General features: G+C 46.2%; 1 protein-coding gene across 7 annotated transcripts in view; it reads left to right on the top strand.

The window, feature by feature from the left end:
* The window catches only part of DAB2IP (DAB2 interacting protein), a 207,943-nt gene that overhangs the window by 105,292 nt on the left and 78,362 nt on the right, over positions 1–24,289 (top strand). For all 7 annotated transcript variants that reach the window (XM_061352508.1, XM_061352506.1, XM_061352504.1 and 4 more), the window contains one exon: positions 1,512–1,630. In XM_061352508.1, coding sequence (XP_061208492.1) covers positions 1,512–1,630 — 119 coding nt within the window. The remainder of the gene's footprint in view (positions 1–1,511; positions 1,631–24,289) is intronic.

Raw genomic sequence — 24,289 nt, forward strand, 5'->3', positions numbered from 1 at the left:
GCTCCTGGAGAAATATTTAGTTCACATGGATGTGTGTTACATACTTCATTTGTAAGGAAGGTGGCACTTAATAACTGTGAAACACCTTTGGTTAGATATTTTGAATTCTTGGTGCACTTACAAACAGGAAAGTCACTTCCATAATGAGAGCCGTGCACACTGCCTGAGGGAATTTTGCAACCGGAGAAAAACAGAATGTGACCCATGAATGTCCTAGGTGGGGAAGGAGTGTTTAAATAGCATGAACAAATGACAGGCTGAATGTAACTTAGACTGTGATTATCTTCCTGCAAGACATATAAAGGGTATTCATTTGTAAAAGGGAGCTACTAAAGGCTACATGACCTGTATCCATTCCTTAGTGTTGACTGGAGAAGCTACTGAGACTCCACCTGGAGTGGAGGAGTGCTCTGTGGGTATATCTGGGATGCTGGCATAGTACCCAGTGGAAAGATACCCATTCTTCTCATATTTCTGTCCTTACTCGTGTTAAAATCTGTGCCTGATCCAGGGGATATCATATACCCTTTCATGGGGATTGGGAAGGGGAGTGGTGCATGCAGAACCTCAGGTTGTGCAGGGATTTGCCAAGTTGTTTGTATCCAGCGGATTTATTTCTTTGGTGTGATGATGCATAAAAGGAACAATTCTTTAGGCTTCACCTCAAATCCTGGTTTCCCTTTAAAGTGCTTTTTCCAGCTACTATGCTTGACCCACTAAAAGACTATTCTTGGGCACTGTAAACACCGGACACTACAGTAGTATTCTACTTTTATTGCCTTATTTAGGGAAGAGATTAAATGTAATGTTCAGATTATGTAGAACATTAACCCCTAACAATAAGCAAATAAGACTTTAGAAGCTTTGCTATTAAAATGCTTAAAGCTGGCTTTGCTGTGGAGCGCTACGGGATCCGTGACTTATGTTCCATGAGGGAGGAGGCACGGCGGAGAAGGCACTCTGCGTTCAGTTCCTTCCTCCGTAAAGATAGTGCCTATAGCTGCCCAGCCCGGATGCTGTGTTTAGCCTCTATAGAATAGTTTTATGTGTAGCTCAAACACCTGAATGCAGCCCTGCCACCATGGCTGACAACCTGGAGGCTTTCGATCAGGTAATGAAGTTCTTGCCTGTCTCCCAGCGAAGAGCATCTCATTCCCGAGCCCGCGAGATGGGGCGGCCGGGCTGGGCCGGCGGAGCCCGGCGTCAGCCTCTGCTCCTGTCAGGAGTTGCAATGTGCGAGTCTTGTCTTTCAGACAGTATTTTTATGGGAGCTGATGGTTGCCAGGGAAACGGAGGCTTCGGGGAGTCTCACGCCGACGCAGCGCCCGGCCCCGGCAAGCGCTGGGAGCAGATGTTGGCTGCGAGGAGCTGCGCTGCTGGCGGCCGCACATGAAGGCGGCTGGAGAGAACCATTTGCCTGGCTGCACCCGCTGCAAGAGAGCAGGGCCAGGGCTCGCGCTCCCTTTCTCCCTTTTTGGGTTGTAATTTAGTATTCTTGTCTCACCCCACAGGGGTTCCTCAGCCGGCGGCTCAAAGGCTCCATCAAAAGGACAAAGAGCCAACCGAAGCTTGATAGGAACAGCAGCTTCCGGCACATTTTACCTGGCTTCAGGAGTGTGGACAATGAAAGGTAAGGGGACGTTTCTTGGAGGGTGGGGAGGAGGGGGTGTGGAAGAGAATGAGGATATTGATTTTTCCAGGTCTTGTTAATATCCTGCTTATCTTATTCTGAGCAAGGGCCACATCTGTGATAGAAGTAGACTTGCTTAATTTCCAAGAGGGGTAGTTTTAATCTGTTGGCGAGTACACGGTGCAAGCCCTGCCTTTTCGGGCTAAATAACATGCACAGAGAAGCCCGGCTGCTCTGCTTTCTTTTCCCCAGTAAATCCTAAGTTGATGCACCAGCATATAAATAGCACATAGATGCAGCAGCCAAAGCCGCCTGCTGCAGGTGAGGGAGGGAGGGGAAGGATGCTCACACACTGGACTACACTGAACATCACATTAGACACTGTGTGAACAATAACGTAGAACAATAGCAACCGTAGTATCCCAAATCCCTCTCTCCCCTTTCCACACGCACACACACGTCTTCAGCACAGCCCTTCACTGCCATCACTACACTGAGATGGATTCTCAGCATGTGGCCGAAGCTGCTTTTTCTGTCTGAGCCATGACAGGATCTTTCAGTCCAGGAGGGATGTGTTGCAGGGAATGTGCAGATGGGTCGAATGAAGCATTTGACATGGGATGGTCAGTGCTGGAGCAAATGCAAGTGATACAAAGGAGAAATGAGACCTTGGTTTTATTCCTCAGCTCAATTAGAAAGTACAGAGGCTCTGTAGTGGATTTGTATCTATTTATGTCCGTGCAGCTTTATGTCACTGTGTGCGTGAGACAGGCACACGTTCTAGGTAAATTTACGTGTAAATTCACATGCAGATCAAGGTCATGGTTGGGTAAGACAGACTCCATTACACAGAAACAAACTAGTGGCTTGCTTTCAACCTTACATGAATCATTTCGGGGAATGACACAGAAGTACTGAAGGGCCAAGAAAAGTGTGTGTCTGTAAAGGATGCCAAATTGGACATAGGCTGATGTAACCATTTGTAGTAGTGGCATTTTCATATATCAAGAGGGTACTCCAGAATCCATTAAGTAAATGTTTCACTTTTAAAAGCAATGACAACTTTTACTTGGTTTAGTTGTACTTATTCACCGGAGGGGCTGTGAATTTCTGAAGCCTGCAAATGACAAGAGTTAATCTGGATTTTTCCTTGCCTGACCTTCTAATCTTTTTCTTTCTGGATTGTGCAGGTAGAAGGACTGTGCTGGTCAGTGCAGAGTAATATTTCAGGGGCTGCTATCTAGGAAGACAAGAGTTGATTTGATTTGTGTGCTGCAGTTTTCACAAATGCTCAAAGTAGGGCACTGTGTTCCGTATGGAAGACAAGCCAGTGGAACCGGGGATGTGCCTCCAGTGCTGCTGCTTCCCTCAAAGGACAGGCACATCAGACAGTGTTGTGTTCTGCCTAGATGAGTTTTGTTTCTTTCTATGCATTGGCAGCATCGAGCATGGGAATTAACTGTTTTGGCCAGCCCTGCAGCCAGAATCATTTTCCCAGATTAAGCCTTGTTATTTCCCTGTCCTCCCAGCACTAGAGCCTGGAGCTTGCTGGGCAGGGTCCTTCAGGAAAAGCCACATTTACTGCAACTTTTCTTTAAAGGGATTCAGTGAATGGCTGTAGAGCATTTCCAGTGTAGAGCTGAAAAGGGTGGGTTAGAGGAGAGGTAGCATTTGGCAGCCTTGAATAAATCCCAAAGATTTGCTTATATCAATATTTAGAAACTGAAAATGAAAGGCAGGTGTCAGTCAGAAATGCTGTATCTGTGATACCTTGACATGCCCTGATGTGGAGGAAACCATCTGACATGTGATGGCTTTTGACAGCAAGATTTAGACCCTTGGCTTTCATAGTAGTGTCAGGTCTGTAATGAAAGCGAGTGTCCTTCTGCAGAAGACCTTGCCCTTAGGTCCTGTTGCTCTCAGAGAGGTGTAAGAAAAGCAGCAGCTGGGCTTCTCAGCCATGCAGAGAGGGTTTGGGTTACAGGAGATAATTTTATCTTCCTGAACATTCCCATCCACGTCTGCTAAAATGCACAATGCGTTCGCTTCTCTATGTGAAAGGGCTGGAGTCCTTTCAGTCTCTCTCCTGCATTTTCTGCTGTGCTTCCTTGTCTTTCCTGAAACCCAAGAACTGTTTCAAGGAAGCATCTGGTATTGGAATATTTGCCTCTTAAATATTTGATTCTTGACTCCATCTTGTATCCAAGCTGACTGATCACAGACCGCTCCTTTGCTCATGGGTATTCCCATTGTAACAGTGCTCTGGTCTGGAGCTGTGTAGGATTTCTGCAGGAGATGCCATAGCAGAAATAAATAGTGCAATAAATGCAGTCAGAACACTCCAGGTTGAAATACTGACCTGCAGCAGATCATAAATGATTCTGTGACTTGGCTTTTGTGCATCTGAATTGGTGCTGTGTCGTGCTTCTTGGTTTCTCTATTTTTCCTTCTCTTACATGTCCTGGTTATCCTGCTATGTACAGCAGATGCGTATGGATAATGTGCATGTACACGTACAGGCAGCTGACTGGGGGAATGGGTAGAGCAGAGAATAGGATATAAAGAAGCAGATCTGTGCTTTTTATCCTGTGTTTGAGTATTGCATGCACTTAAATGCATCATGGAAATTTAAAATGGAAAAGGATTACATCCTACAAGAGTGAGAGATTTATACAGTTGTGAGTTTAATGACAAAGGAAAACAGGGAAATAATGTGAAACATGGGAAAAGTCACGGAACGTTTCGCTGTTGGGAATCACCTTGCTGATTTTGTGCCCATAAGGGCTGGTTTCATACCTTGCCGTGGCACAAAGCGAGCAGCAGGTTTCCAGTGGGGTCTCACAGAGCTGCTCTTCTAAAGTGGGGTTATTGTGTGCTGGGGGGAGCTGACAGCTTGGAAATGGGGGTTCCATCTCAGGTTGATGTACCATCCACCAGTGCTCCCCTGGCCATGGGCAGGCAGATGTTTGCGGTTGTCATGGGCTCTGGGTGTGTGTTCAGAGCAAGTGTGAAACCTGAGAGAATTCCAGGTTTGGAAAACCTTGGATAACTGTTTTTTCTCTATAGAGAACATCTGGGGGATTGCCCAAAGTGGTGTGTTAGAAAAACACACTGATTACATTGAAGCAGAGCTTATGTTTGCAGAAGAAACATGGTTGTTTCTCATGGCATTGGATTTTACAGTGACTGAGAAGAGACCTTTTGTGGACCAAGGGGTTTGCATTAACTTCAGTAAGTGTGGGGTTCATGTGATGTGGTTGGCCAGATTTTGACAGTCTCTTACATCCTAGGAGTCCTGTTACTGTAACAGTGATAAATTTACTGATTGTGAATACAAGAAGTAAAATCAGACCAAGCATAACAAGGATTCTGTGTGAGAGGTGCATTAATCGGGTACAATTGGTTTATGTAAGTGCGAGATTTCCAGGAGGATTGCAGACCAAGGGCTCCTTCCCATTTGTTGGCTGCTTGGATTGCTCATTAAACCTAAAAAGGGTTCAGTAAAAGTGGCCTTTTGCTAACAATGTGTGCTGCGGCCTGATTTATTACCGCAGCTAACCAAGTTTTTATCATGGAGCCGGAATGTTTCTCTTTGTAGCAGCCTCTCTGGAAACAGCCACAAATCAAGCATTTGGCAGATGGATTTTCCTTAATTGGACCCACATTTCTCCTACAAAATTCGTGACGGAGGAAGTTTCTGGGTTGGGCTTTGGACACAGGGAGAACTGAGGGAAGGTTGTTCTGCTGCGGTTGTTCATGATGGTGGTCAGTGTGTTTCTGGTTGTTCTCTTGTTGTAGTGACCTTTTGAGGCCCTGCTGCTGCTTTGTTATAGTAATCTTTTTAAACCTAATTTCTGACAGTTTGTCAGGAATCTAAAGAGTGGGTTTATGTGGGTCTTTTACGGGGTTTGGAATGGTTTTTAAATGGAAATACATGAACTTAGTCCCATCTCCCCTGCAACAGGCAAAGGCTACACTAGCACTGAGAGGACAGCATCACTTCACGGGACAAATACCTTCAGACTGCCTTGATCTGGTGGAAGATGGGTGCTCTGTAGAGCTCTGTGTTCTGATGGGATCCCAGTGTAGATCATTCCTAGGGATGCTATTCCTCAAATTCATTCAGTGCTGAGGGACTCTGTTACTAACATTTGTGATAATTTTGGAGGGTTTTTTCCTATTTCCAGAAGATAACATTCTATTTCAGCTTTTCTTGGCACTACAAAAGGCTGAGCATATGGTTGATTGTTAAATGAGCCTCAGCCTTGGAAAGGGTACAGCCGTGCCATAGTAACAGCAGCGACCTGCGCTCCTGCAACTTCCTCTTCAAACCACTTTGTTTCTTTATCCCATCAAAAATCTCTGCTAAGAATCCACAGAGGGAAGAGAAGTGAACAAGTCATGTCCTGCAGTGCATTTAACTCCTCATCTGGTGCTCCTGCAGGCTGCCTTGTGGGTTTTTAGTGTGCATAAAGCTGATTTTGATGCAATAGGAGAGCATCAATAACTCATGAACGTCTGTGCTCTTGCAGAGTCAACTTAGTGTGTGGGTTCTTTCCAGGTCTCATTATCATTTGTTTATTCCCAGCAAACCTGATATGCCAAGTATTTTTAGGTATGATGAAAGCGGTTAAGTTGATGTGGATATGGTGATGGAGAGCTTGAATTCTCTTCTGCTGCCTTACTCCAATGGCATTAGTAGTGAAACTTTCTAAGTAGGAAGACTTGCAGTAGTAGGTGTGCATGGTGAAGGATGACACTCACAGCATATTCAGTACAGTGCAGTGGCCTCTGCTTTTAATCATAATCAAAATACTGTGAGGAAACACTGCTTAGTTGGTATTGGGAATCCATTCGGCACTGTCAGTGTCGATAACTGAAATGCAGATGAAGCATCTTGCAAGGTCAGGATCAGGAATACCTGGAGGTCATGGTCTCTGCAGGTCTGGTACCATGGGCAGTGTCTGCTCCCACCCTTGGCCATGAGCATCGGTAGCTGAAGGATTCAAGCACAGGGTCATGACTGAGCCTGGCCTCGCAGAGCACCTGCGTTTCTATCAAGGCTACTTTGTCCTGGAATGTGCAAATCAGTCTGTTAATGGGGTTCCTTTGCAAAATACTTCTTGAACCAGAAAGTTAATTACTGATCTCTAATTAATGGCTATGTAAGGAGGCTGGAGCAAAAGCAGAGAACTGCTTTGAAGGAGAGATGCGGAGGAAATTACCAGTTCTCCCCAGAAACTGTTCTGTTCCTCATCTTCTTATGGTATTAGGAAGTTTAGAAGCTGGTATTCATTTATTTTTAAAAGGATAATACTCTTAATGGAAAGAGGGAGTTTTGGAGGGGAAATTGGGGAGCCATTGAAACAACAAATATAATCCTTGATATGGAAGAAAGACTAATACCCATACAGCAGAGCCTTGGCAAAGCTCAAGCCCTTCCCTGGTCAGTGCTCCTTGCATTGCATGCTCTTGAGGAAGGGAAGTAGAACTCCTGGTAGATCTGGGAGGTTGCAGATCCATCGCACCAGCCCATGGGTACAGAAATAGTTGTTCTAAAGCCCTCTTCAGCTGATCCAACCCTGAGAGGGACTGAGAACAACCTGATGCCTTTCAGCTTCTCCCAAGGCAACAGCAAGGTTTCAACTATTCTTCCTGTTAAATTGGCTTTTGCACGTGGATGTGAATCTGTTATTCATACCTGAGGCTGAGGTATTCAGCATTCTCAAAGACATACCTAAGCACTTCCCCTTATCCTACATCCAAACTAACTTCCTAACTAAATAGGGAGGTCATGTCTGGTATCTTTCAGGAGCCAACTGTAGTAATTCCTAGACGTTTTTCAAGCCATAGGAAACTGTCAAGAGAAGGGCTAAGAGGCTGGAATTATTTTAACAGCCTTCCTCATGTTCCTCCTCTTCATAGATCCCTAACAGTCCACACAAAGGGTGCTGTGCCCCATGGGGTGCAGCTACCGCTTTGACTCCACTTGGAGTCATGGAGCAACCTGATAGAATCCTTCCTGCTTCGGCATATGCGGCACTATTGGGATAATTGGCTTCATGCGTTTTACAATTAGCTTGCAAAAATATGTTTTGCATTCCTGACCTTTTCTCTCTAAGCAAGGCCATTGTTTCACTGTCCTGCTTAATTACAAAATATAGTGTTGTGTGAGGGGAGAGATGACATCGTTGTATCGTTGCCTCTAATTTGACGAGACACCATAATGGGGAGTTTTCATACTGAGGGCACTGAATTAGTGTAGCGTGAAGCCACAGTGCTCCAAACCTACTAAATAAGGAGAAGTGAATTTTATGCTCTATCTTTTTGATGTTTGTAATCAAAGCATTGTATTCCAGCTGCAGATGGTTAGTGTTTGAAGAATGTTTGGTAACTGCTGACAATCGGAAGGCTTTGTGTTGGCAGCGGGAAAGCAGGTTGATTAATGGATGGAAGGATGCTGTCTTTCATTTTCCTCTTCTCACAGGCTGAATACACATTATTGACTGATTTGGCCATTGCCTGGCAGACACGATGTTGTGGTGCATCAGTGTACACCTCAGGGTTACAAGCAGATAGTTCTGTTCCTAACCTTCCAGCAAAGACTCGGAGTCAGGGTGACAGTTCAGTTGCATTGTGGCTGATGGTGTCTTGCTATTCCTCAGCTCAAAGACAGATTCTGCTACTCCATTAACATTTTGTTTCCAAACAGACCATTTATTCTGGCTTCGCTGCGGTGAGATTTTCATGTGCATGAATTTCATTGCAATTACATTAGCATTACTCTTCATGTCAATAAACTTCAGGGGGGAAAAAAAGAGAAGCAAAATGCCATCACTGCAGCTTTTAGACCAGGAGATGCTTTCTGTGAGTTCTTGACCCTTCTGTTTGCTAGTTTAATTAGTATTTGTTGACAGTAAGAACTCAGATACTTCTATCCCAGGCTGAAACACTCTGGCACACAGTGAAAACTACTCATGATGAAGACATGACTTTAATCTGAGAGGAGCAGCCTTGCTTTCCACAGGCCCCTGTCTCCTGGCCATGTGTTCCCTGCGCAGCAGATCCAGTCATCACGCAATCGCAGGAAGGTCAGCAAGTTGATTCCATGGCAGATTATTATTTAGGGGATGATTTTCTGTTTGACCAGGGCACTGAACCAACTCATTTAAGTGCAGAGGAATGAGGAGATGGCAGGAAAGGACTTTTCCTTTCAATGACATGTGCGGCTGCATTTAATGAGGTACAATGTCAAACTGTACTCTTGGTGTGTAGCCATGGGGGAGAGATATCCACCTGGCATCTGCCTCGTGTTCCATCTTCCAGAATGGAATTTCCCTTCTCATAGGAGAAGCGCTTTGATTGATGGATCCAGTTTCTCTGTCCTCTACTCTGTCATTTCTATTGGCAATCAGTATCAGCAATAAACGTCTCTCTCGGAAGGAGGAAATGTTTAAAACCAAGTGTCGCTGCATTCCATTGAAACTTTGCAGAACCTTGATTGGAAAATCCATATGAAGGGCAAAGAGTTGTAAGTGAGCACATAACAACTGATGTTGGGCAGGGTTTGCCATCCTTTGTTCATGAGCTGGAAGACGCAGCTGTTTGACGTGGGTATCTTGTTATCCAATTTCATATTGCAGTGGTCGTGCACAGAAACGGGCTGATTGTAGCTGGAGGCAGCCTGTGCGCTGAGCTCACTGCTGGCAGCTCCTTGTACAGAGCACTGGGTGTAATGATGTTCGAGACTTGTGAATATAAAATAACTCTGTCAAGTTCATCCATCAGCTGGGAGGGAAGGGAAAAAAAAGACCGGAGAACAAATACGCTCCTCTGTCCTTCCTCCTTACCACAGTCTGTAATAATGCCTTCTGATGTGGAGCCCTGTCTTACATGATTATTAGGGAGATACCATTTACTTCATTCACATACGGATGTCTTCTGATATTATGATCTTGTTTATCTGGTTGGCAGTGTTCATAATTTTAATTTTCAGTACAACTACAGTATACCTCATGTTCCCTGGCAAAATTCAGGTCAGGTGTGATGAAAAGAAGCAAGAACTGATTTTAATTGAATGAAAGCACTGCATTTTCAATTGAATTAAAGTACAGTTTGTTTTAAAACACTTAACTGATTTGAACTGAAGCCAAAAATACGAATTTAGTTTTAATCCACATGTGTTATATAAGTAATTCTGTGAGAAAGGGATGTGGCGTGCCATTGCACATGATTGATGGTGTGCAGGAGGGTGGCATTCATTCACAAAATGATATCAGTGTATTAGTAATTATTCAAGCCACAGGTTTTCTATCAGCCATTGCCCTTTGCTCACAGGTACAGATGTCTCTGGGGTTGTGTTGGCCCTGTGCAATAGCCGTAGCTGGGACATGAGAGATTACACACGTCCCTTGCTCGAACCATTCCAAGCTTCTTCCCCATAGGAGTCCCTCTGCAAAGTACTTAGCAAATGATTTAGATAACTCAGTTGTATGTACCTTGAATAATTAATATTTTGCTGTTCTTGCTGTGTGGGGGGATTTGTTCCATTATGGATGTGTTTGTTCCTATACAGAAAAAGCACTTTAAATTATATGGATATATATACAAAGAGAGAAGAATTTCTGTATCATTTTTTACTGTCAAAAGAGAATTGACTCGTGTGTGTGAGAGAGATTTTTGGCATTTTCAATCAGAATACAAAGTGTTCTTACTGCCTTAGGACATAGGAACAATTTTAGTCTTGACTATTGCTAAAAACCAGTGAGACGCTAATTTGAATTCCAGTTGCCAGTTGCTTGATTTTGGTGCAACTTGGATCTCTTTCATTTTAACCCGTGTGCTTTCAGAAGATCAAGTTTGCATGCATTAAAAAACAACACTGCAGCATCTTTCATTTCTTTTGTTACATTCTGAATGGGTTGCTTTAATGTTCTACTTTCATATTTTAGTCACTGACATGGCACTGCTCACTATTACTCTATATTGCATCATTTTCACTGTAACTTCTTCCTAAGTAAACATGGAAAGATGCATCTGTGCAGTGTCTCTGCTGGTGAGCAGAGAGGGCTTGGCCAACACAGTACCATTAGCACCCATGGGAGTGCCTTGGTGGATGCTGGTGCCCAGCAGAACCAACGGGGAAGCAGCAAACACTGGCCATGCCTTTCCTGAGCTGGCTCCATCTGCAGAGGCTCTGCATGGAACCTCTCCAGCTCACCCAGAATTAATTATTCACTAATCATCACTCAGACCTTATGGATTAGGGAGCAGGGAGGGAAGTTGGCAGGGGGTGGATAGAAGATGGAACAATTTGGATTGCAATTAGTATTTCATTTCTTTCCTTACTCCCAGTTTGCTTAAATTGGAGATCACATGTGAGAACCAAGCTGGTGGAAGTTCCACCAGCAGTGGAAGTTCCCTGTGCACCAGAAACTCACAAATCCACCAGTCTTTAAGCTCCCCAAAGAGAGAGAACACCCAGTTGATTGGAGGACTTGAAACATCAGGGGTGCAAGTTTTGCGTAGAGACTGTTGCAGGGGAGCAGCAGTGCCCGGCCAGAGCACGGACGCTTCACTGGCCATGTCCTACCCTTATGATGATAGAATCATGGAATGGTTTGGGTTGGAAAGGACCTTAAAATCATCCAGTTCCAACCCCTGCAGTGGGCAGGGACACAACACACTAGACCATGTCACCCAAAGCGCTTTAGATATTGTCTCTCTCCATTATTATCTCCCTTGTCTTCTTTCTAACTCCATGAGTGTGCTCCTTTCCAGGAGTCTTCTTCAGGGATTATGGCTGTGGTGGATCCAGCCTGGATACCAAAGCCTGTCTGGAAGCACCCCTGAGCAGACAGCCTCAACCCCAACCCGCCAGAGCATCAGCAGCCACAGAGAATGGGATTTTGAGTTGGGTCATTGCAGAAATGCCAGCCCACAGCTGACAGTCTGCTTCACTTCTGGTGAGAACGTGTCTGATGGTGCAGCCTCCAGGGGTTTTCTTGATTGTACCAGTAACCACAGTCTGGGTCCCACTTTGCAGTAATTACCCTGATGTCTGAGAGGTTGTTAGAAGGTCCCTGGAGGAAGGGACCCAGTTGCATTGCAGAATTTAGAGGTAAATGCTGGCAGACCTTCAGCACTTAGAGATTTTTTTAAGTTAGGGCCTTTAATTGCTTTCTTGCATCTCTATTCTATTAGAAACTCTATGAGCCATCTAGGGAAGTGAGTCTAGCTAATATTAATCTCCTCAATCCTTCTTCCTATAACTAGTTACTCCTGGCTTCATTTACGCAGGCATTTGAGCCCTACCGAGTGGGTAATAATTCTGACTCTGTTTTAACATGTTCTCACAGAACATGTAACTTAGGAGAAATCATCTGCTGACTTCTGCACTGGCTTTAACTGTCATCTCTTAAGTGTGGCTTACGAGCTTTGTGTAACATTGCCGCTTCCCAAGGCTGCTGGCAGCTCTGTGATATGTATTCATAAAGCAATCCCAGGTCCTTGAGTGAAACCTGCAAGAAAAGGGCACAGAATTATTTGTCTTTCCTTTCATTATCATGGCCCTCTTGTATCCATTCTGACGTGCACTGGAGAGAAGTTTCTGACTTGATGCCTTTATAGCGCAAGCTCTCTCTTTGTATAAAGCAAGGCAGGGTGTCTTGCCCTGCTCAGATAGAGTCACTCATGTTGAGGCTCTCACCAGTTCACGGTTGGCTTATTCCCTGCTTGAGAGCTTGGTTATCTCTGATGCATGGTATAAAAGGTTTCATTGCCTTAAAAAATAATAATAGTCCTGTTTGAGGCGTGTGAAGCCTTTGTTCACAATTACATCTTGTATCAGTGAGTCCCACAGAGGCAGGGAGATGTGTGATACATAACGTGTACCACCAGCATTTTTTAATCTATTGTTAGTTATCTTTCATCTTTAATATCTATTTCTTGGCATTTTAGTAAAAGACAGGAACTAGAAACAGACAGTTTATTCTTATTTTACCATGCATTATTTGCTGATAATTTGCAAAGGGGACATTTGTCATGTCCCTTCTTTTCCAGCTGAAGAGCCTCCCTTAGACTGTTTTCCGTGGTTTATATCACTTCTTGAGGCTTTCCCTGATAAATATATCACATGTGTACACTATCACACCATTGGAAGAAACGCCTTTTCTGCTGCTGTTTTTCCTGAAAGCACTGGCATGTGTGTGGTGTGCATCTGCAGGATAGGCGTCTGAGGGGTGCTGCAGCTGGGAAACATGAGGAGGAACATGAAGATGGGGGTTTGGTAGCATCCAGATTCTGCACTTTTGGGACCTGAAGAGAGATTCTGGGCTGGAGGAGAAGGAAGACAACAGGCTGCTGGGACACTCAGCAGGTAGCGTTACTGACTGAGCGCTCCAAGGAGACCTGCTTGGAGCAATGTGCGCAGCAGTACAAAGGCTGTGGACTGTCAGCATCCATCCAGGGTGATCAGGCCCCCTCATTAGTATCAGTGGTGCTGATGGCTGACAGCAAGAGCACTGGGGACCTTCATGCCATGGCTCTAACAGTCTATGTCGGATACCACAGCTCTGTGCTGTGTCAGGCAGGTTGCAGTGGCGTGGCCCAAGCAAACCCCACACCTCTGGAGATGGAGGATGTGCTGCTGTGAGCTCCGTGCTCCTGGCTAGCACTGGGAGGGTGTGGGCTGCCTCCCTCCTGCATCGTTATCACCTCTTCCCCTGGAGCACTCGCCCAGAGCAGAGCTCTCCAGAGCAGGAAGAGCAGCAGCAGCAGAGGCAGAGGCTCCAGAGCTCCCATAGGAACAGAGGCTCCAGAGCTCCCATGGGAACAGAGGCTCCAGGCCTCCTACTCTGCTAGGCGCTTCCTCAGCCCAGGCATAACACAACCTGCTGCCTTCACTCACCCTCCCTTTCCATCTCGGAGACTCGTCATCCCCTCTTGTCTCACAGGAGCATATCCTTTTGTTAAAATGAAGTGATAGAGAGTCAGCATTACACAGAGGAATGAGTTATAAAATAATGGGGCTAATAAGCATGTAAAATAACCTGACTGTGCAAGAGTGCGGTCTATGGAACAGCAGCTGCAGCAGATATATTCAGGTTATCAGTGTGTGGCTATTTTGTGCTGAGAGGGCTTAGGTGTAATGAGAGTTCCTGCGTCACGGCACCTCTTGGCAATGAATAGTGACATTTTCCAATAACAACTTTTAGAAATGAAGAAACTCCTCTGTATGAATGTAGCTCTGACTGACAGCCTGGGGAGCTCCTCGCTCTGCCCTCACAACAGCTACAGCTTGCCTGGGCATGGGTGCTTTCCCTGTGCCTCCCAGACAACAGGCTTGTCCCTCACTGCTCCCTCAGGCTACACGTGCCCCAGGGAGACTGGCAATGGACGGGGCTCAGAGCACCCTGCTCTAGTGGAAGGTGTCCCTGCCCATGGCAGGGGGTTGGAACTGGATGAGCTTTAAGGTCCCTTCCAACTCATCCAGCTCCAACCCCTGCCACGGGCAGGGACCCCTTCCACTGGAGCAGCTTGCTCCAAGCCCCTGTGTCCAACCTGGCCTTGAGCACTGCCAGGGATGGGGCAGCCACAGCTTCTCTGGGCACCCTGTGCCAGCGCCTCAGCACCCTCACAGGGAAGAGCTTCTGCCTAAGAGCTCAGCTCAGTCTCCCCTCGGGCAGGTTCAAGCCATTCCCCTTGGCCTGTCCCTACAGGCCCTTGTCCCAAGCCCCTCTCCAGCTTTATTCTCCTACATTATCCTAATTTGTTCCAAATCAGCGCAAAGCATTCTTGCTCCTGACTCCAGCAGCTTACAGAATAGAGCAATGTGTCAGTATTTTCAGAGTTGGATGAGTGCTGTATCACCTGCATCTCTGGCATTTTTACTTGCTCTGTGTGATGTATTAAAACCACAGACCTTGTCACCAATAAGCTGAAGAAGCATCAGTCACTTCTGAGTAGTTTTTCTGGACACTTTCCTTCCTCTTACATTATCTTTTTTTCTCTTGCTAGAAATGTCAGTGCATAAAGAATGCAGAATTAAATTGGATCAGTGCTATTGGTGTTTGGTACATAATGAATAACCCCGTTTGGTGTCAGTGAAATATATTGGAGTAACTGACCCCTCCAAACTGTGTTCATCCTTATTGAGTTTAACCCCTCATGCACCTCTGCATATTAGGGCACTGTTTGCAATAGTGATGAGGAGACTCTCTCTAGTAAATGTTGTGATCGGGCATTGCAGATGTTCCTGTAATCTCCTCACTGTTTACAATGATTTGTAAACCTTAAAAATGTTCCAGATTTTATCTCACCTGAAAAATCCACTGAGGACTCTTCATTATTTCATATGAAAAATGATGCGAGTGGCAGATTACCAAAAAAACCCAACCCCAAACCAAAGAGCAACCCCCAAACCAGTCAAATGGGGCCTTTTGTGAAGATCACTTTGGATGGGCTGTTTCATCCAGTGATTTTATCCACCATTTGTATCAGAAAGTGCCCTGGAAAAGGTTCCATTTCAGTCAAGTGTCCGGCTCTGGGTAGTTATTTGTTGCGCTGCTTCTGAGGTCACAGAGCTCCAGTTTTTCTGTGTCACAGCATCCAATTGACAGCAGCCTCCCCACACACCTATTGTAAAGGTTCTGCATGTCCTTCCCATGGTCAGCTTGACTTTGCATGAACTACAAGGAGAACTGAGTACATTGCTTGGAATTCATGTCAGCAGCGGCCCCTTTTCCTGGAGCTCATCTTTGCGCTGCCCTTTTCCGTGCTGCAGCAGGTCACGTTATTCCATGTCAGTGAATTTGCAGGGAAATGTGTCCTTTCCGTGGTGGTCACAGGCTGCTGCTGAGCTGTCACACGCTGCCAATGTGCTCCGTGGTAAATTGTGAGATTGCATAATTATGGCTTACACAACACACACAAACAGAGCAGGGAATTACATGTAGGCTGGACTGGGGAAGCCTGCGCTCCTCAGCTTTCACCACCAGCATTCCCCACAAAGGGGATCCCTGCTACTTAATTTAATAACACAGGGATGGGGTTTTCGCGTTTCTGGAGAAGGTGGGAAGGAAGGTGGAGGGGTTTGCTCTGAGCTCAGGGGATTTCTGCTCTTGCCGCTCTCTAATGGCTCAGGAAGGTGGTGACTTTCCCTGAATCCACAGTGTCTCCCGTCCTTGCTCGCCTGCATGCAGGGAGTGGTTTTCCACAACGATTGGCAATTCCAGCTCTTGTTTTAAATAGCATGAGAAAGAAGCAGACTGCTCCCAGCCCGGTCTCTGCAGATGGGCAGTGCTTCAACAACCACTGATGCTAATTCTGGACTTGGGGGAATACAGCAGGGCCTCACATGCAGCAAATCGAAGTCATTTCTCTGTTGTGATTCCTCCTCTTTGCTTTGTCTCTGCTTTTCTTCCCCTTTGCTGCCCTTGCTCCTCCAGTAAGGGAGCTTGTAACAGCAATGTAGTAAGTGCTTGAATGGCTGGAAACCCTTTCATAGGAAAGAAGATGTGATTGTTAGTTATTTACTTTATTTTTGGGTAACACGACTGGAATACAAACGGGGCCTTGGTGCCTCAGGGCCCTGCATTCCTGGAGTAATTCCTTATGACACGTGTCAGGCTCTGTTTTATTCAGGTGGGTGGTACGATATTAAACAATAAAGCCAGCAAGCGTTTCCCTGCGACTGTATTCAGACACACACTCCCTGGCACGGAGATGCTTATTAGTACAATGTCATATCCACGCTGGCTGTACCCAGCCTCAGACATTTGGCAAACACTGCGTGGGCCTTAAGAGAAATCATCTTAAATCAGTCAGATAACCTACCTCCAGAGTGTCCTCTCTGCCCTAGCCTTTGTCCAGCAAAGATAAGGCTGCAAGAGACATTCCTTAAGTAATGCTCTAGATGAAGTGTGTGTGTCTGAATGGAATATTGATTTTCTAATTGCTGGGCTGCTGTTAAATGAGTTGTTAGTGGGGAGCAGGGGGGGGGCAACTCAAACGTGTTGTAAGCTAGCTTGGGTTGGTCTCTGCTAAACACACCAAGGGTGTTAATGGGAGAAATGCAGCAAATGGAATAAGGAGGGATTTGTTTTGGTATGACACTGATAGAGAGAGGGCAGTATCTTATGCCGTACTCCCGAGAGGTGGGTCAGTCGCTCTGAATCATCCTTGGAATCATAGAATCCCAGACTGGTTTGGGTTGAAGGGACCTTAAAGCTCATTCAGTCCCAGCCCCCTGTCACGGGCAGGGACACCTTCCACTAGAACAGCTTGCTCCAAGCCCCATCCACCCTCACAGGGAAGAGTTTCTGCCTAAGAACTCATCTCAGTCTCCCCTCTGGCAGGTTACAGCCATTCCCCTTGGCCTGTCCCTACAGGCCCCTGTCAGATAACCCTATCCCGATTTCTTGTAGGCCCCCTTTAGGTACTAGAAGACTGTTCTAAGGTCTCCCCAGAGCCTTCTCTTCTCCAACTTGATCTCATTTGTTTATCTCCTTGTAGCAGTTCCTAGAAGCAACCTACCTGGGAGAGAAGCAGACCTCCCTTTTGAAAAGCCTTTAGTTGGGCACTTTGGGAAGTAAAATGCAGTCTGTGGGCTGAAGTCTTTATCGCAAGGAATCTTCCTGAGACAATAGAAGTGACTATCAGCTGTGCCACGTCCAGCAGATAAATATTTCTTACCCTAGTTTCAGAAAGCACAGCATATGTTTCTGTGTTCAAGCACATCCTCTCAGCAGAAAAACAGCTTCTTTATTTTTCTGAAGATTAAAATGCCAAATCAACTAATTACTTTTCTTTGAAAGCCTCCACCACATAAAACACATACTCTCTCGGTGAACTAAATTGATTTATATCCAGCCATTAATTCTTTATAGCCCATAATTTCCAGAACAACAGAGCTCTCTGGAAAATGTGCCCTATTAAGGGACAAACAGCTTTCTGCATGAGATAGAAATATGTTGGCATGGAGAAGAGCCGTGGGTGCAGCCGAGGCTGGGGTGGCACCAGGGGCTGTGGTGGGACACAGGCATGAGCTCAAGGAGAACACCCTGAGCTGCTGGATAGGGTTCCTGTAAGCTGAAAGGGGAATTGTCCTTCCTGAGGTAACAGAGGGCAAAGTACATGTCCAGGAAGCAGGGGCTGTGGTGTTGTACATGTGATGGTAAATGGGTACGGCCCTGAATTTCTTCCCTAGCCACTGGATGCTCCTCAGTGCCGCTGCAGTTCAAGTCTGTGCATGTAATTTAATTGGGTGCCATGACCTTTCCTTTTGGGTGGCTCTGCCGTTGCCTTAAGAATACTTGAAATGTCTCCTAATGGCTCCATTGGTCTCATTTGCATTATCCATGGAAGATATTTTTTTTGTTATTATTAGGGGAGTTTAGAAAACTAATGAAATTAGAGGAGGGCTCTTCCAGTATGTGCATCACTGACTGGAACTGAGAGCTTGATAATGAAATTGGAATTCATCTACCTCTGGATCAGGGTAGTAATAGGATGATGATGGAATAAGCCAAGGCATTAGGTACAAAACTGCTGGGTTTTGGCAAATGAAGGAGATGTTATAAAAGATTGTGTCTGACAGGAGGACAGCTTGGACTGCGTGTCCAGAGATGAAGTGGAATTAGAGGCTGAAACCTGGCTGGGCACAGGGACAGGACTTCCAGTAATAAACACCAGCAATAAATGTGCCCATTTGAATGAGGTTTCTCTCCTGCCTTGGATTTTAGGTGGATCTCAGGCTTTCCCTGAAGGGCTGCCTGTTTGGTGTGTGTTTTTATGGAAATCTTCTGTTTGTTCCCCAAACTGAGAGTCTGTCAGACACTGAATAAATGCAGGCAGAGCTGGCAGGGAGGTGTTACAGCACAGGAAACAGAAACACAGTCTTAAACAAATTAAAAGGATGGTAATTAACCAAATGAATTTCATCCTGGAGATAATCAGAGGAAAACATTTAGAAGGAAAATAATCCCAATTCTCAGAAAACAGTCATTAAAACACACTCGGTTTTGGGAATAGTTAACAAGCTATATTGGAGACAGCGAAGTAGGATCGAGCCATGATGGATGCTCTTTGGGATGCCGTCTGACGAGGCCCTGGTGTGTGATCTAAACATAGCCCCTCGGTGGGATCAGATTGGGAGTTTGGGAACATCGCTGTCTGCATCAGCTCTCGAGCAGCTGATGGGGGTGCAGAGCAGAGCCTGGTCTGTTATGTAGGTCGGCTGCGGGGTAACAGAGGATGGATTTCATAACCATGTATTTAAAAGGTGTCAACAGTGGGGAGGTGGAAGAATTTAGGGTGGGTAATTGACAGATAGACGTGGGACAAGGTGGGAAGATGCAGGCATCCAGGCATCGGGAAATCACCCGCATGCAGCATATGTCAGGCTGGAGCAGGCTGCCTGGAGGAGGAGTGAAAGCTCTCCAGTTACTGACACGGTCCTTGAGGATGTGCTGGAGGAGTCAACCACCCAACAGGTCTCTTCTGCTTTGCATTAGCACCTGAGGGTCCCAACCAGGGTCTGAGAGGAGGGAGATTTATGGGGGAAAGGAGGGTGTGGGGGAAGAGGGGGAGAATGGGTTGGGGTGCATTGTTTGAATGCCATAGCTTGGGTGCAGTGTTTTGTTCTCCAGCAGATGTTGGCTGGGGGAGGTCTTTGTTGTTTCCTTCTGATTCTCTTGTAAGCCTCAGATGTTGTCTTTGATGGGCAAAACTAGAGACGGGTCATGGCTACAAAACAGGGACTTGTCCCTGCTGAAAGATACAGAGCTGGAGGAAGTTTGAGGCTTTTGTACAGCTGGTTTTCTTGAAAAGGAAGCAGTTCCACAGGGCATAGGGCTTAGGGGAAAATGTGTTTGTTTCACAGAGGAAAAGCAGTTCTTGTCAGGATTTACTCCAGTTCTCATTGATGGGTTCATGAGGGGGACAGTGTTTGGGTATAACTTTTATTTTCTCAGCAGAAGGCCTGCAGAGAGGACAGATCATGCTGGAATCTCTGTTGGAAACAGACCTTTCTGGGGTTGTCCAGTCTTTATTTGTGAGTCAATGGACAGAGGATGGAGAAAGAAGCTCCATGCCCGGCATGGAGACCCCAAAGGGTGTCTCTGAAGGGAAGGCAGTGTTTGCTGTACCCTGTCTTGCTCAGTCCCATGCAAATAAACTAGATTAAACAAGATGCTCTTAGGATTAATGAACCTGAGATCCTTAAATTGCATGTTAGGGGGTTTCTGTTGGATTAAGCCTTCTGCACACCACAATGCTCTTATCTAGAACTTATCTGTGTGCAACAAAATGAGTAAAAACTGAATTAGAAAGAAAATGTCAATGGGAATCACATACATTAGCATGCAGATTTATAATCTGGAATAATCACTGTCTTTTCAAATAATTTATGTATTTTTTTACCCTCACCCCAACTTCAAACGTTTACCTGTTCAGAGACTTTACTATAGCCTGTGCTTGCCTAACAACAGAGAATTACTGGTCTCTTTCTTTCTTCAGAAGCAAATTTCTGCCTGTTTCTTTCATTCTACCTTTGCTTGTAGCCTTGGCAAGAGCAGGGCTGGGTGGTGCAGGTACAGTGGGGTGAGCTGCTGGCCCCTGGAGCTCAGGCAGCAGCTTTGCATTGATAACACCAGCTCCGGGCTGTTGTACAAGTTATTGGTTTTAAAACCTTGTGTGTGCTGGAAACTCCTCGTGGCCTGGACCTGTTAAAATGGGACATTTTGTCCCGCAGGTCATCTCCTACAGTACTCACCATTCAAAGCAGGGGTTTCCCTCCTTCATGAAGGCTCTACAGAGAAACTGGTTCACTTGTGGAGCGTCTGGGTGGTAATTCCAAATAGGGGGTTAGGCAGAGGGACTGCCTGTAGGGACTGACCATCATACTGAACTTTGGAGATAGTAAGGGAGTCAGCTTGGAAAACTGGGCTAGCACAGCTACCACTGAGTAGCAAGCCTGTGCTTCCCATTCTTGATCCTTTCCTCCAAGCTATCAGTCAGCCAGAAGGCTGTAGAATACCAAACTGCTTAAAACATGTCAAGCTTAAAAGTAATGCTCTTGAAATAAATAAATAGCTCATTTTGCCTCTGAATGTGCAGCACATTGCTCCTCACAACCTCTTGTTACAGACATCCTCTCTCAGTCTGACATGCTTTTCCTTTTCCCTGCTAATTATGTTCCGTTTCAAGTAGGTGCTCTGCACTAACAAGTGACTATCATTTAGGAAGGCAGAGTCAGGAGGGATACAGAGCTTCAGGGAACCCTTTGTGACCTTGGAATGTAGCAGGCATTTTTCTTCTTCTTTTCTTTCAAGTTTGACTTGTTCAAAAGCAGACCTTCAGCCCCGCTCAGACTGAGCCGTGCCTGTGCTGCAGCCATTGCACATCGCTTAACATACCTTTTAAATCCCTGTTAGCAAATTCACATTTTCCAATTTATCAAGTTGTGTCCCTTTTACAAGTCCTACACTGCTCCTTTGTGAAGGTCTTCTAGGATTTCCAGGGGCTTCTCACCGAGCCAGAATGTGTTGTTTTACTCTCAAATCTCAGCACAACAGGGCTGTATTCTGGGGTTGAGCTGTCTACAAAGGTAAAACTGCCACGTAGGCTACAGTGGAGCCCCTCAGGTGACCAGTGTGCTTCTGCTGCAGTCCTTTTTGAGCATGGCCTGGTTATTTATCTCTTAGTTATTTATTTCTATATTTGGGATTGGTCCAGGAGCTGAAGTCTCTTCTCTCCGAGGAATCATGGCTTTTAAATGTTGAAGGTTGGCCCTCGTCGTGCTGAGCTGAACTGCAACGTACTTTGAAATCTGCTTCAAGGTCTGAACTTTTTAAATGGCCCTTTCTCCATTTAATGTTAGAAGAGGAAAAGTCTGAAGCCTCTGAGTGGATTCACAGTCACACTTTAATTAATCATATTTTTACAGCATGCTGCCAGCAACTGTCAGGAGGCAGGAGATGCCTCTAATCCAAATCACAACAACAGCAAATGACTGCACTCGAACCATCCCCAGCCGGTAAACAGAATAATACCCTCCCCACAGCCCAGCCTCACACAGCTGATGGGAAGCAGATTCCTTCCACCCAGTCCCAATCAAACAAGGTCCATTTGCTAACAGGAGCGAGTGCCAGCAGCGGCGCGCCCCAGGGGCCTCACGGGAGCCCAAGTGGAAGTGTAGGTGGTGCGAAGGAAAACTGTTTGGCAAGCAAATGGATTTCAGTTTCAGCATCCCCCAAAGGATCACTGTCAAGAGCAAAGGGTGGGGCAGGGAGTGGGAACAGGAACAGGATCTTGGAAGGATCCAACACGTTTTGAAATCCCATCTCAGGCTGCTGTTAACCAAAGCAATTCATTGACTGTTACATGTGTAGGGGTGAGAATGACCGTGTGTTGCTGCGGAACTGAGTGTGTCTCAAAAACAATGCTTTCTGTAAAGAGGAAAATGGCCACAATGAAGTTCCAGCAGAGTGAGGCTCTTTGAGAGAGCACGAGAGGGAGAGAAGTGGTTGGAGCCATGTTTGGGATGATGGATTTGAGCCTTCCATAGTTTAAGAAGTGTTCAGGAAATGGAAAGCAACTCGCTTTCCTCCCTGCGCTCTGGCTGGCTTGGCACACCTGGGAAAAAGATTAACTTGGTAAAGGATGATGAAGATATTTTTCTCCCATCGACGGGGTGTGTTTCACTGGCCTCTGTTTTGGGGTTGGATTCCTTTTCTAGTTGATATTCAAGCAGCTGTTTTGAGAATAGTTTGTTCCTTGTCTTTAAAGAAAAGGGGATTCCTCTTGCTGTGTATTTTCATTCTCTTCTCCTTTCTGATAATTGTGAGTCAGGGTGGGTATGAGGCAGCTGAGAAAGAGCAGAGGTTAGGACAGAAATCTGTGGAAGTGACTGAATACCAGGTATTGATTTACTCCTTGAGATGTTGGTGGAGTTACTGGGGTGCAGGGATGGGCTGAACTGACCCAAGAGCAGTGGGTGGTGTCAAAGCTTATCCTCCAAGCTCTGTACTCATAGAAGCATAGAATCCCAGACAGTTTTGTGTTGGAAGGGACCTTAAAGCTCATGCAGTTCCTAACCCCTGCCGTGGGCAAGGACACCTCCCGCTAGAGCAGTTTCTTCAGGACCAGTAAGTTTCCTGTACCACCAGTTGGTGACACCACCCGCCTGTCTCACTGCTGCCAACAGCGAGGGAGGAGGAACTTTGGGGATGGACAGTGCTGTGTACTGGAAAGAAGAGAGCAAGAGAAGGGAGGATTGACTCCTGGATTTCAGCAGGACTGACTGCAGAGAGGGAGGAGAGACTGTGCAAAGAGGGACGTTGCCATTGTCAGGGCTCATAACTCTCTGTGACTAAGCACGAGTTCTCTCTCTCCAGGGCTTTCACCAGTGCTAAAACCCAATTAAGCCATGTTAAAAGAAACCTCCCAAGAAGCTGACAGCAGAAATACACTGACCTTCTCAGACAGACGCTGGTGCTGGCATTGAAACCCGGCGCTCTTGTTCCTGTGCTGCTGGTGCCTGCGGGCAGTGGGGCCTGGGCTGCGCTGCCGGCACTGCCTGTGCCTGCAGCATCCTCTGTTCTTCCTACCTGTCCCTGTGACATTGCAAAGCTGCTGTTCCCCAGGGCTCGTCCCGTTACACATTCCCTTTCCTGCCTGTCACTGCTGCTGACCTCAGTGTGCTCCGAAAAATCTGAGATGTGGTTTTGCTCCCTCTTCCTGAGTGGTTTGATTTATTATTTATTAATGACATCCAGAGGACACAGTAGTGATGGTTCTGTTATGATGACTGCAGGAAAACTCTGTGCTTATACGGTGTTACTGGGAAGATAATGCAGTCGTTAGGGAGACTCTAGGCTTAACTCTGTGTAGTTTTGGTCTTCCTTGTCGTATGGGGATATATGAGCTGGCCTCTAGCTAGGGCCTCCAGCTTAACCCTTACAGCCACTGTCCAGCACCCACCACATCTGACCCCACTGCCTGTGGGATCCCACCCTCACACCATAGGGCTCTTCCAGCCCTCTCCTTGTGCATCCTGGGTGTTTAGTGAGCCAGTGATGGTGATGGGCAGGCACCGCAGAGGCACAGGTCTGCTCAGAGAAAGCTATACTGATATTTTCGCTTCGTACCCATCACAGTCTGTTACCACTGCTGCTGCTTTTGCACATCAGAGCAGGAACTCAGGAGTCCCTGATCCCTCCCAGCTGCTGAGCTCATTCCAGTAAACAGCCTCTGGTATTCCCAAGGTAATGGACAATTCACCTCCATTACAGCAAACCAGCTGACGGCACCACTCAGCCAGGAAACTCAGGCTACATCCGTGCCTTCTGAGGTCTGTTCCTCCACCCTTGAGTCAACGTGGAGCGTTGTCATCCACTTCAGGAGTGTCAGGTTTGAAGCATTAACACCCCAGTGCCCCAGGAGAACTGTCACAGCTTGGATGCAGCCAGGAGCCTTTGAAACTTTGATTTTCAGGAGGCATCTGAGAGATCAATCATAGTCACAGTAGACACAGATCCTACTTCTGTGCATAGAACCTCCTTGCAGCACACCGGGACAATCTTATTATGCCTACAGTAAGAAACACACCAGGGAAATCATTTCCCGTAGTGCTTCTGAGCATTGGTTTCTTTGGGGCCT

This window comes from Neopsephotus bourkii, unplaced genomic scaffold (genome assembly GCF_033783945.1).
Source record: "Neopsephotus bourkii isolate Nb327-2 ecotype Australia unplaced genomic scaffold, CSIRO-AGI_Nbou_v1 NB_659, whole genome shotgun sequence".
Classification (NCBI taxonomy): domain Eukaryota; kingdom Metazoa; phylum Chordata; class Aves; order Psittaciformes; family Psittacidae; genus Neopsephotus; species Neopsephotus bourkii.